Source organism: Salmo salar, chromosome ssa14, assembly GCF_905237065.1.
Source record: "Salmo salar chromosome ssa14, Ssal_v3.1, whole genome shotgun sequence".
NCBI classification, from domain to species: Eukaryota; Metazoa; Chordata; class Actinopteri; order Salmoniformes; family Salmonidae; genus Salmo; species Salmo salar.
In genome coordinates, this window is record NC_059455.1 from 60,232,755 (window position 1) to 60,250,209 (window position 17,455).

General features: G+C 43.0%; 1 protein-coding gene across 1 annotated transcript in view; it reads left to right on the forward strand.

The window, feature by feature from the left end:
* The first annotated feature begins 2,338 nt into the window (after positions 1 to 2,338).
* The window catches only part of LOC106570051 (mediator of RNA polymerase II transcription subunit 30), a 48,487-nt gene continuing 33,370 nt past the window's right edge, over positions 2,339 to 17,455 (forward strand). The window contains exons 1-4 of the mRNA XM_014141987.2: positions 2,339 to 2,423; positions 5,733 to 5,954; positions 7,747 to 7,905; positions 12,011 to 12,121. Coding sequence (XP_013997462.1) covers positions 5,802 to 5,954; positions 7,747 to 7,905; positions 12,011 to 12,121 — 423 coding nt within the window. The 5' untranslated portion in view covers positions 2,339 to 2,423; positions 5,733 to 5,801. The remainder of the gene's footprint in view (positions 2,424 to 5,732; positions 5,955 to 7,746; positions 7,906 to 12,010; positions 12,122 to 17,455) is intronic.

Sequence of the window (17,455 nt, forward strand, 5' to 3'; positions counted from 1 at the left end):
TGCACCCCACCCTAGTCAGCTCACACACACATAGAGACTTACACACAGAGAAAGTTAAGCCCTTTATCCAACTGCTGCTCTGGCAGTCACTGTAGGGCTGAAATTCGCACAAGATTCCACATGAGGCAGAGGGGCACAGAACCGTGCAATTTAGCCCTACTCCTATATTATCTCTCTCCTTGTCTGTAGCTTGGTCCATTCTCTCTTTTAATCCTCTTCAACGTGAGACACGGTCCTGGTTGAAGTGGGAGAGCAGACTATTGTGCACTCTGCCCCTCCCGAACCCAACCCTGGAGGAACAAGATCAGAGTGTTTTTAATTAAAGCACGAGACGGCTGAGTATGGTAGATAATCCGATTTAGCCTGATATCCCTCAGCAGTCATTATATGGTTCATGTTTCCTCTCCCCTCACTGGGAGTTTTCCCTTCCAACACTCTGGGGCCTTCAATCTCGCCATTGTTGAGGCTCTCTGCTGGTTTGGTGGAGGTGATATTGTCCAATACTGTACTGTACACCCTGAAATCACACCAAGGTCATCAATGTCAGTGATCTTAAATTTAAGAAGCTTCTAAGTGGTTAGTATATATGTCATAGAGCAAATCTCTCTTCTTAAATACAGTAGCCTATTTATTAAATGTTTGTATAATTCATGGTAATTAAACAGTATTTGAGAAGACTTCTGTATCAACTATGTGCTTTATCTCTGTCTGTGCTTGTGGGTGTTAAGGTAAGGTATGGTCATTGGAAACATATATTACGCATCTGATACAGAATCTATACTTAATTTGTCTTCATTTTTATGGACTTTGGATATTCATAATTCTGTTATAGAAGACTTAAACACTACAGGCACGACACAACAGAACCAGAATTGTGTCTACATATTTTGTGCAAATGCCTCAAAATAGAGCCACAGTCACAGCAGGCCTCAGTTATTCAATATTCATATGTGGGAAACAGATCCTAATTTCCTAGGTTATAATTTAACAACCTGTGACGAGCCAGATTTGAACTCATTCATCGAGGTGAACTAAACGGCACTCTTTTTCGCAATTAATAAGTTGTCAGCAGCCAAGTGAACTGACATGGCGTTTCTGTGTCAGTTTCTGTTTCAGCAGCTTACACAGAGGGCTTTAGAGAGAAGAAAATAAAACCTGTCTCAAGGTTTACAATTACCCAACTCAGCCTCCCACACTAGATAAATTGACATTTAAATCCATCCTGTAGCCGTATAACCCCACATTTGAATGAATAATGGAACAGGCATTATTTTCAAACTTCAGCTTCACTCAAGCCTGAAGCCTGAAGAAGCCTTTCATTTTTTCAATAAAACCCTCTCTTATTCTCCTTGTCACTCAGAGCAGCAATTTAGCACGGCAGGGCGCACAGGATGAGTAAGTCTCTATTTCAGGAACATCTTGTGTTTGATACTTTAATTTTAATAAAGATAACTCGTAACAGATTGCTTTGTGAGCTATGAATGGAAACCTAGCAAAAGGTGGTCCTCTCTTTGCAGAGAATTCTAGTTTTTGTCCATTCTAATCATTAATAACATAGGATTAGGGGCTCACACAAGTTTGAATGGTGTTTTTTTTATCCAAAGAGGGAGATTATGATGACACGTAACACGTTAGGGATGATCCCAGCTAAATCGTATACAAATACAGTAAGCCTTTTCGCCAAAAAGTTAAAATAGACCAGAGGGTTCAAAGATAAATTATCCAGGGCAGTGTTGAACGCAGAATGACCACCAGGTGTCGCTTTCACACAGGTGAACTTGCAGTGGCGCTCTGCTCTACCGTAACATCATGAGTGGGGTATTAAACACCTATATTTGATGTACATACCGTATCTTCTGTAAGATAATGCTAATGCATTTTTTGTGTTAGAGTTGGTGTTATATTCATAGTTGTCAATATATTTCAGTGCAATCAATGGCAGCAACAACAATCCACATTTTAAAAGCTGGAATCCTTAATTGAAACAATAACAAAGTGTCACATCGCCTGTGTTTTGATAGAAAGCTGATGAATATGGGCCTGGAGAAATTGTACTTTAGAGCTCTGTATGCAAGGACTGACCATCCATGATATCAAAAGTATAGTTTTAACCATGTTTTGAGGCTATACAGTGTTTGTTTACAAACATTGGAGTATAACAAGCTTATTATATTTTGGGTTCTGATGGGGTACGACAGTTAAACTAAGCTCATTAGGCATGTATAAGTTATATTCTTCAATAATCAACGGGTATAAGTGATGTAGCTAGCAACTGAGGAGTATAGCTTTAAATAAACGCTCATATTTCATGCTTTACGGTTAAGATACTCAACTTAAGGTCTCGCGATGTTTGACACTAATGAGATCCTGGAGAAAAAGGACACATGTCAACAAAACATATAAATTAATACTAGCTAGCACAGGTAAGTTTACGTCTTGCGTGTTTAGTCAGTTGGACAATATGAAAAACTCCAAAGTGAACTTTTTGTTTTGTATAGCAAAAGGGCAAATGCATCTTAAAACTATTTGAAATAACTATCGTCTCGTTTGCTAACAGCTTGCTAGCTATTAGTTAACCTACTGTCTGTCGCCAGCAACGTTAGCCATTTAGCTAAATAAACCGTTATTACGTTAACTGTGGCGTGTAAAGTTGGGGTGCAACGTTGCAGATACAATGCATAGAGCAGTCCGTTTACACTGATGTAAGTGTTCATGCCTTCCAGAAATGTACTGTACTGTATAGTTAATTAGCCAGGCTATTCTAGTGCATGTGAAATGGTATGTTATTGAAGGGTGGAGCCTTTTTTACAAAGGCTCCAAAAACACCGAAATACGTCCTTTTAGAAATGGCAAAGCTCTCGGTATAGTGATCCGGGGCTTTAGATGTGCATATGAAATGATGTCCTTCCGAACTTTATCTGCAACGTTATATTCCCTTTTGTGCGACTAGAGCCGTCTCCCCTGTCACTATACGGAGAGCTTAGCCATTTCTAAAAAAAGTTAGTGTTTGAGTCTTTTTATTATTATTTTATTTTTCAAAAATAGATTGTTGTAAAAATCAGAACGTGTCATTCCACTTCAGTTGCACCTTCTACAGTAGCTGCACCTTGATTGTTATTATTAATCCCATCATGATTTACAATTCACTAGAGCCTCAGATTGTAGATTTATGCCATGAACCAATGGTTACTAGTAAAAAAAAAAGTGTTGGGTCTCTTCTACCCCTACCCAAGTCTGCATGGGGAAAGGAGGCTGATCCGTACTCTGATAGGAGTCTACTGGCCCTTTGCTATTTTCCCCATGTGCGTAGAAGAGTTATGTTGCGCCCTACCTTCAGCACCATGGGGGAGTAGCAAAGATGAGGCGCAGACCGCAACTGTGGCCTCCCCCCTGAGAGATGAACTTGGCAATGTGAAAGAGACTGCCTCAAAGCCTGAGCTGCAAGGCTTAGGCTGACAAAGGCAAAGGTCTCAACCTGGAAGAGGTTTCGCAGCTACCTGAGTAAGGTGAGATCTTCCTCAGTGAACCTCCAGGGTGGAGGCCTGGGAAAACTGTTGCCTGCCTTATTTTCAATAAAAATTAATAATTTTAATGACCACTCCTGTGTTTCTTTTACATTAGTTAAGATAAGAAAGATATACAGTGCCTTTGGGAAAGTATTCAGACCCCTTCACTTCTTTCACATTTTGTTAAAACCTTGTTCTAAAATGGATTAAAAAATGTTGTTTTTTTTTTTAAATCCTCAGCAATCTACACACAGTACCCCATAATGACAAAGCGAAAATGGGTTTTTATACTTTTGAAAATGTATAAAAAATAAAAGTACCTTATTTAGACCCTTTTCTATGAGACTTGAAATTGAGCTCAGGTGCATCCTGTTTCCATTGATCCTCCTTGATGTTTCTACAACTTTGATTGGAGTCCACCTGTGGTAAATTCAACTGATTGGACATGATTTGGAAAGGCACACACCTATATAGGTCCCACAGTTGACAGTGTATGTCAGGGCATAAACCAAGCCCTGAGGTCGACGGAATTGTCCGTAGAGCGCCGAGACAGGATTGTGTCGAGACACAGAGCTGGGGAAGGGTACCAAAAAATATCTGCAGCATTGAAGGTCCCCAAGATTAATGTAGTGTTGTCTTTCTTGTCGTGGTGTGTATTTTGTCTTGTATTTTATTTTTAATCCCAGCCCCTGTCCCCCCCAGAAGATTTTTTACCTTCTGGTAGGCCATAATTGAAAATAAGAATTTGTTCTTAACTGACTTGCCTTTTTAAATAAAGGTAAAATAAATGAACACAGTGGGCTCCGTTCTTCAATGAAAGAAGTTTGGTACCACCAAGACAATTCCTAGAGCTGGCCGCCCAGCCAAACTGAGCAAATCGGGAGAATGGCCTTGGTCACTCTGACAGAGCTCTAGAGTTCCTCTGTGGAGATGGAAGAACCTTCCAGAAGGACAACTATCTGCAGCACTCCACCAATCAGGCCTTTATGGTAAAGTGGCCAGATGGAATGACAGCCCGCTTGGAGTTTGCCAAAAGGCACCTAAAGACTCTTAGACCATGATGAAACCAAGATTGAACTCTTTGGGCTGAATGCCAAGCGTCACTTCTGGAGAAAACCTAGCACCATCCCTACGGTGAAGCGTGGTGGTGGCAGCATCATGCTGTAGGGATGTTTTTCAGTGGCAGGGACTGGGAGACTTGTCAGGATTGAGCCAAAGATGAACAGAGCAAAGTACATAGAGATCCTTGATGAAAACCTGCTCCAGAGCGCTCAGGACCTCAGACTGGGGGCGAAGGTTCACCTTCCAACAGGACGACCCTAAGCACACAGCCAGGGCAATGCAGGAGGGGCTTTGGGACAAGTCTCAATGTCCTTCAGTGACCCAGCCAGAGCCCAGACTTGAACCCAATCAAACATCTCGGGAGAGACCCTAAAATAGCTGTGCAGCAACACTCCCCATCCAACCTGTCAGAGCTTGAGAGGATCTGCAGAGAAGAATGTGAGAAACTCTCCAAATACAGGTGTGCCAAGCTTGTAGTGTCACCCAAGAAGACTCAAGGCTGCAATCGCTGCCGAAGGTGCCTCAAAGTACTGAGTAAAGGGTCTGACAACTTGTAAATGGGATATTTCCAAAAATGTCTAAAATCCTGTTTTTTCATTATTGTGTGTAGATTGATGAGGAAAAAAACACATTCAATCAATTTTAGAGTAAGGCTGTAACCTACCAAAATGTGGAAAAAGTCAAGGGCTCTGAATACTTTCCGAAGGCACTGTAGCTGGGTAAGTTCTAGGGTTTCAGCAGGTGATCGCACACAAACCATTAACTTACACACACAAAAAAAAAGGAAAAACCAAAGAGACCGAGATGCAAAAATATTTCTAATTTAGTTCCATAAATAAGAAATAAAATAATTTTTGTTTAGCACATTATTTCACTCTATACTGCCACTTTTTCCTTTTGAGTATGGAACTGGCTGATGCACTATATAAGGGTTAAGGGGAAGCTTGGACATAAATAGCTTGCAATTGTTTTGGGATAAATGAATTATTGTCCCATAAGGAAATTTGTCTGGCAACAATGTTTATTTATTTATTAATTAATTAATTAATCAACTCATCATTGGGAATGTAAAATCAAGAAATTAACCAGTCTGTTTCTTTTTCCCTGTGTCCCCTGCTCTCCCCAACCCTTCCCTTTTCCATCCTTCCAATATCATATGACTAGGCATGCCAAGGTGTGCCAGTGTAGAATAGGCTGACCCATCGCTGCACCTACAGGTCCTCTGCTGTCCACATGACCACCCCTCCCATGGTGGCGTTCGTTGGGCAGCAGTCTCAGGCTGCCCGTGATGTCAACACGGCGTCGCTCTGTCGCATCGGCCAGGAGACGGTGCAGGATATTGTCTTACGCACCATGGAGATCTTTCAGCTGTTGAGGAACATGCAGGTGAGTGTTTCTTGTGACTTTTTGTATTGGGGTGGTGTACACGCTGAACCAAGTTCATGGTTTGCCTTTGATTGTGGATGGTGCTGGTCTGTCAACCACCTTTATTACACGCAAAGCATTCAGCCTTATTTGACCCCAGACCGACAGCATTACATAAACTGAGAGCACAACATTGATTGACTAGAGAGAGAGGTAAAAATCATGTGGCACTGGTTGGAGTCTGTGGAACCAAATAAATAACCCTCTCTCTCCTCACAGTTATATCAAATAACATTAACACAATATGACATGCATTGTCCCTCTGTTTTATGGTGAAAATGGATGGATATGGGCCGATGAGCAGAAAGCTAGGCCAGCTAAGCCAGCTTTTATTATTGCCCTAGGAAGGCATGTCTCCCGAGTGGCGCAGTGGTCTAAGGCACTGCATTTCAGTGCTATAGGCGTCACCACAGACCCTGGTTTGATTCCAGGCTGTATCACAACCGGCTGTGATTGGGAGTCCCATAGGGCGGTGCACAATTGGCCAAGCGTCGTTAGGGTTTGGCCGGGGTAGGCAGTCATTGTAAATAAGAATTTGTTCTTAACTGACTTGCCTAGTTAAATACAAATACATGTCCCAATCCTGTTTCACACTAGTTTTTACATTTACATTTTACATTTTAGTCATTTAGCAGACGCTCTTATCCAGAGCGACTTACAAATTGGTGCATTCACCTATAATATCCAGTGGAACAACCACTTTACAATAGTGCATCTAAATCTTTTAAGGGGGGGGTTAGAAGGATTACTTTATCCTATCCCAGGTATTCCTTGAAGAGGTGGGGTTTCAGGTGTCTCCGGAAGGTGGTGATTGACTCCGCTGTCCTGGCGTCGTGAGGGAGCTTGTTCCACCATTGGGGTGCCAGAGCAGCGAACAGTTTTGACTGGGCTGAGCGGGAACTGTGCTTCCTCAGAGGTAGGGGGGCCAGCAGGCCAGAGGTGGATGAACGCAGGGCCCTTGTTTGGGTGTAGGGCCTGATCAGAGCCTGAAGGTGCCTGAAGCCCTTTTAAACATGGAGGATGATATAATTGGGTATGAAAAGGTCTCCATTTTATCATTAGACAGTCACCATCTGTTTATACCTCTTCTCGTCCTTCTGTTGAGACATTGGAAAGATCAGACGGTGCCCTGGAGATGAGTTCAGGACAGGTTGTCTGCATCCTAAATGGCACCCTATTCCCTATGTAGTTCACTACTTTTGACCAGGGCCCATACTAGGACTCTGGTCAAAAGTAGTGCACTATATAAGGACTAGGGTGCCATTTGGGACATCGTCTCTCTCTCTCTGTGTCTCAGAGAAGATCCTTCTGCAGCTCATTAAAACAACGACGAGAAACTCAAAGACAAAAGAAGAATGCATTACCACCACAATACATGCCGCGCTTCCTCGCCACAGAATGCACAAACAGCACTGTTGTGACTTGTTTCACAGATCAGACTCTTGTGTGAAAAAAGATCACTCTGGTAGGCATGTATACAGGTATACACCTCACCTACCCTCATGCAGGGAATCATTTCAGGCTGTACAGGATGTTTACGATCGGTTAAAAGCACCTAAAGCTAGTTAGCATTAAAGCTCTCACTTCAGCTACCACCATGAACATGAGTAATCACACGCTGATTACCAGTAGTCAAGAAGGTGCTAGTCAAGGAGTAAATAGGAGGCCTTGTATTGGCCCGTAGCAATTATTAAAATGTTATTACATTACTAAAATACTATATAACACTTCTTTCCTATGTCATCTCCCCCAGCTGCCAAATGGAGTGACGTACCACCCCAGCACCCACCAGGACAGGCTGGGCAAACTGCAGGAGCACCTGCGTATGCTCTCTGTACTCTTCCGTAAGCTGCGCCTCGTCTATGACAAATGCAATGAAAACTGCACCGGTCTGGACCCCGTACCCCCAGAGGTGAGTGGCCACTGTCCCAGGACCACTCTGTGTATCACAATCAATATCTAACTAGTTTGAACTGGACATCATTTACTTGGTGCCTGTGATTCTTATCTCTCCCACTCTGTCAGGTCTACCTCGGCACACCCTATTGCCTATATAGTGCACTACTTTTGACCAGGCTCTGGTCAAAATTAGTGCGCTATACAAGGAATTTGTATCCATTTGAGACACAGCCCTCGGCTCAGCTCCACATTCAATTAAATTGCGCTCTGTGTTTGTCCCTAGGGCCTCCTTGGTGGCTGTTATGGACACCCACCCACCTCTAAAAACCCACCACTTTATTTTACTGAGTTACTGGGGTGGCTGTTTCAGACCTCATGCTGGGCGATTCCACTGTTTTTATTTGTAATTTTATTGTTGCAGTCTTTTCTCCTATTGGTTTGGAGCCAATTGGTTTTAAACCAATGTTTTAGAACTGACTGCATGCACACGTTTAATTAGGCTTTTCTTACATCTGACGGAGGCATTTTGCATTAAACATGTACATTACCACTCAAGTTTGGATACAGCTACTCAGCTACTCATGTTTTTACTTCATTTTTTAAAACTATTTTCTACATTGTGGAATAATAGTGAAGACATCAAAACTATGAAATAACACATGTAGTAAACCAAACAATGTTAAACAAATCTAAATATATTTTAGATTCTTCAAAGTAGCCACCCTTTGCCTTGATGACAGCTTTGTACACGCTTGGCATTCTCTCAACCAGCTTCACCTGGAATGCTTTTCCAACAGTCTTGAAAGAGTTCTCATACATGCTGAGCACTTATTGGCTGCTTTTCCTTCACTCTGCGGTCCAACTCATCCCAAACCATCTCATTTGGGTTGAGTTCGGGGGATTGTGGAGGCCAGGTCATTTGATGCAGCACTCCATCACTCTTCTTCTTGGTCAAATAGCCCTTACACTGCCTGGAGATGTGTTGGGTCACAAATGATAGTCCCACTAACTGCAAACCAGATGGGATGGCGTATCGCTGCAGAATGCTGTGGTAGCCATGCTGGTTAAGTGTGCTTGAATTCTAAATCAGCGACAGTGGCACCAGCAAAGCACCATCACACCTCCTCCTCCATGCTTCATGGTGGGAACCACACATGCAGAGATCATCCGTTGATGATACTCTGCATCTCACAAAGACACGGTTGGAACCAATAATCTCAAATGTGGACTGATCAGATTTCCACCAGTCTAATGTCCATTCTTCATGTTTCTTGGCCCAAGCAAGTCTCTTCTTCTTATTGGTGTCCTTTTAGTAGTGGTTTCTTTGCAGCAATTCAACCATGAAGGCCTGATTCACTCAGTCCCTCTGAACAGTTGATGTTGAGATGTATCTGTTACTTGAACTCTGTGAAGCATCTATTTGGGCTGCAATCTGTGGTGCAGTTAACTCTAATGAACTTATCCTCTGCAGCAGAGGTAACTCTGGGTCTTCCTTTCCTGTGGCTGTCCTCATGAGAGCCAGTTTCATCATAGCACTTAATGGTTTTTACGACTACACTTGAAGAAACTTTCAAAGTAATGATGGACTGTCGTTTCTCTTTGCCTCAGGAGGCTGAAGAAATTTGCCGTGTGACCTAAAACCCTCAAACCTTTACAGATGCACAATTGAGAGCATCCTCTAGGGCTGTATCACTGCCTGGTACGGCAACTGCACCGCCCACAACCGCAGGGCTCTCCAGAGGGTGGTGCGAACTGCACAACGCATCACCAGGGGCAAACGTTTGACTGGTTCTGTACATTACATTTGTTTGTTTTATACATGGGCAATTCCATGGTAACGGAATTACGGTGAGACTCAGATTTTTCACTTGAAAATGTATATCAAACAAAAACTATGTTTAACAAAAACACATTTACAGGAAGATCTGTGCAGATACAATTTTGTTTCTAAACTTTTCATCTGCACAGTTTTTACAGTAAATGTTTTATTTTGTAAATTATTCAAAGTAGTCCTTGTTAAACTTTGAAGTCAATGGTTTTTCTTTGGCATACATTTTCATGTGAAAAATATGCACCTCAGCATAATTCCGTGAAGGTGGAATTTCCCATATGGCATACCGGCGTGCTGTATTTCTCTCCCTCTGAAGTTACACTTTTTATATAAACCTCACTGTCCATTTACACTCCACAGTTGTACCACTTAATTTAAAATGTTTACATATTCCCAGAGGCTGTGAAAACGACTTATCGTGCTGACCAACCAATAACTCACCATACCATGTTGGTTGGAGGAAGTTGATTTTGGCCCTCCACACACCGCTATTTATCATCCCCTAAAACTCAAGTGGCTGACAAGCCTGCTATTGGCCGGCCACAGTCCTGACAGTTGTGCTATTGGCTGACTGAGCTTTCCCCAAACAGGAAGTGGAATCAATGACTCAGCCAGCATGACCTCATTGCGTTCCTAATTAGCAGCGGGCCTGGTAATGAACAGCTGGCGAAGGCTGTCCACGTCAGCGGTTTTCTGTTTTCTCCCCACGCCAGGCAATCAACTGAGCCCTTGTCATTCTTTGGCATTTCCTGCACTGTGAGCGGCCATGTCATTTAATTTACTTATCCTCCACGGCATTCTTTTTTTTCTCCTTTCTTCTCCCTATTTTGTTCCCCCTTTCTAAGTAAGGCAACCTGGAGAACTTAATTACCCCCATTCTTCTCTGTCAACAGGCAAACCACATCCATCCTAGTGTGGCGGAGAGAGACGGGTTATGACTCACACACACACAGTCACAGAGACACACACACACATGCTTTCTCTCTCTCTCGCCTTCTCTCTCTACCCCCGCACATTTTCCCCCTTCCGACTGCCAAAAACAGCTCCTACCTTTAAATTCAAAATGCATTTGGCTTATAGCTGGAATTATGGAAGTAGAGCGTTTTTTCCTCTCTGATTCTACAGCCGTAACAATTACAGAGTTGGCCTAATATAATATCCAGCACGTCTTCTGTCTTCTCTCTAATACGAATCAGACAGCTTTGGGTTTGGCATCGGTCTCTGACTGACTAGAGAACTGCCATAGCTGTCTCGTGTTTCTCATTTGATTCTCTCCCTGCCTCTGTCTCTGTCTGTCTTTTGGCCCTATCCAGCCCCGTTCAGCCCTGCAGTAATGCTTTGGTCACAGCCTGCATCAATCAGTGTCTACTCTTGGCCTCTGCCAGTTGCTAAACCTCAGGTCACTGACTGCAATGAAACGCAATCAACTACTAGGCTTTTCAGAATGTAGAATAGCACTCAGCCTCAGATTTGTTTTGGACTTCACTGTGTTTTCACACCTGCTAAGGCTTTTGGTTGGCCGGTAATCGTTATTCCCCTTGTACCTAATCTTATGCTTTTCTCTTGTACCCAATCTTATGCTTTTCTCAAATCATTACCTCGTTCCTACATAACCGTTTAAGCAATCTCACCTCACACAGCCATGTATGATAATAGGAACCCAGTAGACGATAGTGTAACGCTAGTATAATGGTACTATTTAAGATAAACCCGTTGGTCTTGATGCAGTGCAATAAATAACAATGTGTTCCATACGGCACTGCTCGTTATCCTGCAGACCAGCAGGTGTCAGTATGATTTAAAACAGGAGGAACAGCCAGGCAGAGGGAGGGAGGGAGGGAGGGAAAGAAAGACCTCAGCATTCTGAGAGGGTTTTCAGCACAGCAGTCGGTATAGTGTCAGCCAGACAACGTCAAGCACAGAGAGTGCTTATAAATTAATTAAGAGCTTGGGTATGGACGGTGGAGAAGTCCTAATTCAGAAATGTCGGTGGTGGTATGGAACTGTTTGTAGATTAGTGTTTTGGTCATCTACACACAATCCCCATTTTATTTATTTTGTTTGAGAGACAAGCCAATGAACCTTATTTATTTTTCATGTTTAATTTATACTTTATATAACCAGGCGAGACCCATTTGAAATGGTAATCTCTTTTGCAATGGAGCCACAGACAAGAGACAATAAATGTATTTTCCAAGCCAAAGTACCAAACTACTATCAGTTTAACATCCCCCTCACTGAACACCGGTGGTCATTGTTTATTTTGATATACCCTCCCCCCACACAGCAACTCATCCCGTATGTGGAGGACGACGGCAGCTCCAGACACAATGAACGCTCGGCCAGCCAGGCCCGCCCGGCAACAGAAGAGAGGAGGGAGATCCTGGAGGTTAACAAGGTGAGCTGCCCACTGGGGCTTTAGCGATGTAAATGTACAGTAGACTGGGCTTTAGAGCCCACAGCCCTGTATATAAAAAGGTAACCCCAATAGGGATTCCAGGGGGAGAGAGAACAGATTCTACGAAGAGAAAAAAAGAAATGGAAAAATATAGTGTGAAGACAAGCTACATATTGTGCACAATACTCTCAGTACTCTGTACTGTAATCTACCTGAAGTAGTAATAGTCTCTCTTTGACTGTTGAAAATAGTTTTTGATAAACCGCAACATGCATTATTTGGCAGTGTTGCAGCTTTTATTAGCTCCCCAGTCATGGTGTGTGTGCGTGCCTGTGTGCGTGCTTGCCTGTCTTGTGTGCTGAATCATAATGGAGCAAGGTCATGGATGAGTATTGGTTATTTTTAAGAGCATTAGCTCCCTCGCTGCTGTTAAAGGTACCTACTACTGTAAAACATGGGCGTGAGCGCTGAGCTTAACACAACTTAGGCAGATAGCAAACAAATTGTGGATCCACTGCAAGTACACAAACCTTCCATAAGCATCAATATCAGCATTCTAGCTGACCATATTGCTATGAAGCATACCAACACTGAAAGGAGAGCAAACACGCACATCCAAACAATAACACCGGCTGAAAATATACTGAACAAAAATATAAACGCAAAATGTAAAGTGTTGGTTCGCATGTTTCATGAGCTGAAACAAAAGATCTCAGACGTTTTCCATTTTCATCCCTGTTAGTATTTCTCCATTGCCAAGATAATCCATCCACCTGACAGGTTGTCAATTTTGTCACACAATACAATGCCACAGATGTCTCCCAAGTTGAGGGAGCATGCAATTGGCATGATGACCGCAGGAATGTCCACCAGAGCTGTTGCCAGAGAATGTAATGTTCATTTCTCTACCATAAGACCGCTGCTCCCGAGTTGCGCAGTGGTCTAAGGCACTGCATCTCAGTACTAGAGGCGTCACTATAGTCCCTGGTTCAAATCCAGGCTGTATCACATCCGGCCGTGATTGGGAGTCCTGTAGGGCGGCACACAATTGACCCAGCATCGTCCGGGTTTGGCCGGGGTAGGCCGTCATTGTAAATAAGAATTTGTTCTTAACTGACTTGCCTAGTTAAATTAAAATTTGTTTAAAAAAATCCAACGTAATTTTTAAGAATTTGGCAGTACGTCCAACCGTCTCACAACTGCAGACTACACCATCCCAGGACCTCCACATCAGGATTATTCACCTGCGGTATAGTCTGAGACTAGCCACCCAGACAGCTGATGAAACTGAGGAGTATTTTTTACATTTATTTTTTAACCCCCTTTTCTCTACAATTTTGATCTTGCTGCAATGAGACAACTCCCCAATGGGCTCGGGAGGCAAAGGTTGAGTAATGTGTCCATTGAGGAGTATTTTTGTCTTTAACAAAGCCTTTTTGTGGGGAAAAACGAATTCTGATTGGCTGGGCCTGGCTCCCCAGTGGGTGGGCCTATGCCCTCCCAGGTCCACCCATGGCTGCGCCTCTGCCCAGTCATGTGAAATCCATAAATTAGGGCCTAAGGAATTTATTTTAATTGACTGATTTTCCTTATATGAACTGTAAAATTGTTGAAATTGTTGCATGTTGCGTTTATACATTGAATGCAGAGTAACTACGGATGTTCAAATGTAGCCCAGGAGCTAGATGAAAATATAGCTACGAAAACAATGAAAAGACTCATTTAAATTTGGGAGCACTGAGCAAACAGTGAAGTGGACAATCAAACATTTACTGCTCATAGAAGAAAAAAAAGGATAACGGGAAGGTAGGCTTCACTTGCATGTCTGCAGCAGCCATCCCCTTTCCACTCCACACTGCTCTGCCCAGAGCCCAAATGCCCAGCTGAATATTAAAACTGCGATGAGAAGAACTTCTTTTGGGGAGTTAGAGGTTAACTCATCAGGACCGTAGTGATGCGGCAGAATGCGGAAAACAGATGTTTAGGAGGCTCAGCTGCATCTGCCTCAACGACCTGAGCCAGATACACCAGATTCCACAAGGAAAAGAGATTGAGGGAAAGAGATGGGAAACGAGAGTTGACATGTAACCGGATGGGATAGATGGGAAGATTTGAGTGTGAAGACAGGCCACATATTGAGCCAAATACCGGATTTCACAGGACGAGAGAGAAAAGACAGTCTACAGAGAGAGAGAAAATAAAGATGGATGGATAACCGGACTGCATGGATAAAGAGGAGATTTTAGTGTGAAGACATACTGTACATATTGAGCCAGATAACATTCCAGAGAAAGTGAAACGGGCTGAAGATTTTAATGGAGATTTTAGTGGGTAGACATATTGAGACGGATAGGATTCCAGTCATTCCAGAGGAGGAGAGAAAAAAGGGAAATGAAAGAATACTGAGAGTGAAAAAAATATAGAAGACAAATAGATGACCGGATGGACAGATATGTAGACAAATGGAAGATGTAGGAGGGAAAGTCTCCATATGGTGTCAGAGAGGATTTTCAATTAGAAGAGAGAGAGGAAAAAGATGAGACACTTGATGGAAAGACTAGAACAGACAGATACACTATATATACAAAAAGTATGTGGACACCCCTTCAAATTAGTGGATTTGGTTATTTCACCCACACCCGTTGCTGACAGGTGTATAAAATCTAGCGCACAGCCATGCAATCCCCATAGACCAACATTGACATTAGGAAGGCCTTAATGAAGAACTCAGTGACTTTCAACATGGCAAAGTGAGTTTGTCAAATTTCTGCCCTGCTAGAGCTGCCCCGGTCAACTGAAGTGCTGTTATGGTGAAGTGTAAATGTCTAGGAGTATGTCGTGACTTTACTTTCATTAATCCGATGACTGTTATTTATCTAATCAACTAACTATGTTTAATTGTTACCCAAAATTAATCATGTAACGAATAACTCATTAGGATTTGGGGCACTACGAGAGCAGTTTTTTAAAGGAGTTACCATCTCCCTAATTAAACTCTAAAGCTCTACCTATTACATCCATAAACAGTCAATTTATTAATCATAACCTCGTATAATATTCTGAACAGTCGTAACCGCCTTGCATCTGCAAAAACCAGAGCCTTATGATTCAGTACTACACATTGGTTTAATTATTTATTCACTAGCTAACTAAATGGTAACACAGGATAAACATTCAAACTTAATACATCAGAAACAGGTCCCTAGCGGACTCACAACAATATGGCGGGGCTTGTTAAAAAAGACATGGCGAGGGCGAGAGATACGGAGACAATTAACGTTGGTACATTTTGAAACTACTCTCACTTATACTTCGCACACGAACCACCTCCCGCTTGGAGTAAGAAATCATGAATGTATTTAGGTGGAAATGTCTTGGTTCTTGGTGTATTTCTGTCAGAGCCAGGTCTTCTTGGAAAGGGTGTTGGGCCTTTTTGTTCGGCACACTTGTAAGGCTCTGATTGTCCAAAAGGGCTCCCCACCCGTCTTCCACTGCTGTTGTCCGGTATCCGGTGACTTGTGAAGTCCTGAACAGAACTACAGAGTTTATTCTACCTCCATTCACTCTGGAAGATGCTTATTCGAAGACAGGCTAGCCAGCCTTGTCAATGGTTCTCAGTGGGGTGATGAGAGTAGCGTACTACAGTGATTTGAGAAGAGTGGTAGAATGGTCCCACTTAAATTTGCTTTTCTAGATACTTTACTTAGGACAGCTAATCAGCCGTACCAGTGATTGTCCGGGAGGTGACTTTATCATCTGTACCTCGTGTTGAGATTTCAGAGTTCGACTCACTTTGGACGTGAGCTGCAGCTTAACGTCTCTCTGGTCTGATATGTTAATTCTTAATCCATTGTTTTATACAGTTTGTTCAAAAGGGGCGGTTCCATCAGGTTTACATGCTCTCTGACCTCACTCAAGGGGGCGGTGACTACTTACTTGTACAAAGTTATAGAAACAATTTTCTCTTATAGTTACTAAGATCACATCCCTCTCTTAACAAAAAAACTCATAATTTTTTATATTTCATGCACAACGCATCGGATGGACACTTCACACAGTGGGTATACTTTCCAAGTTACAGTATTTCCTTTATAAAATGTTTAATGACATCACAAAATAGCAACCAAACTGACATTAGTGTTCTTTTAGGTCACCTCTGCCCATTCCCCACGTTCTATGTTAGAAATATTGTTCCAGTATTCACTTTAGAACATGTTACAGTTTCGGAAGGTAAAGTGTGTTGAAACAAAGGCACATTCCTTGGGTGAATTTGGACAGGGAGATAGCTGAATGTTCTGTCCTTGATTTACAATGGGGCGTGAGCTGTCAGCCCCCCGCCAGTTCCCTTCTACCCCTCTGCGGGTGAGAAGGGGTCCGGTTGAAGTTATTTATTGCAAGCTGATCTGACCTATTCAGACTCATCCTCCCAGGACAGTCATGACAAGCAACAACGGGACGGCCGAGGGCTGAGGTGCGTAGCGTGTAAAAATCGTCTGTCCTCGGTTGTGCTCACTACTGCGTTCCAAACTGCCCCCGGAAGTAAAATCAGCACAAAACCTGTTAGTCGGGAGCTTCATGAAATGGGTTTCCATGGCAGAGCAGCCGCACACAATGCCAAACATCGCTGGAGTGGTGTAAAGCTTGCTGTCATTGGACTCTGGAGCAGTGGAAACGCATTCTCTGGAGTGATGAATCACGCTTTACCATCTAGCAGTCCGACGGACTAATCTGCGTTTGGTGGATGCCAGGAGAACGCTACCTGCCCCAATGCATAGTGCCAACTGTAAAGTTTGGTTGAGGAGTAATAATGGTCTGGGGCTGTTTTTCATAGTTCGGGCTAGGCCCCATAGTTCCAGTGAAGGGAAATCTTAACGCTACAGCATACAATGACATTCTAGACAATTCTATTCTTCCAACTTTATGGAAAGTCCTTTCATGTTTCAGCATGACAATGCCCCCGTGCACAAAGCGAGGTCCATACAGAAATCGTTTGTCGAGATCAGTGTGGAAGAACTTGATTGGCCTGCACAGTGCCCTGACCTCAACCCCATCAAACACCTTTGGCATGAATTGGAATGCCGACTGCGATCCCGGCCTAATCGCCCATCATTAGTGCCCGACTTCATTAATGCTCTTGTGGCTGAATGTAAGCAAGTCCCCGCAGCAATGTTCCAACATCTAGTGGGAAGCCTGAGCTGTTCGGCATAGTAGGAAAGGTAGGTAAAGAGTAGAGTATTTTAAGGTATAGGAGGTACACTGGAGGAGCTCCAAAAGAAATGACTCCTCCATGGTAATGTCTTGCTGCTTTATGGGCCGTCCTGTGTGTGAGTGATA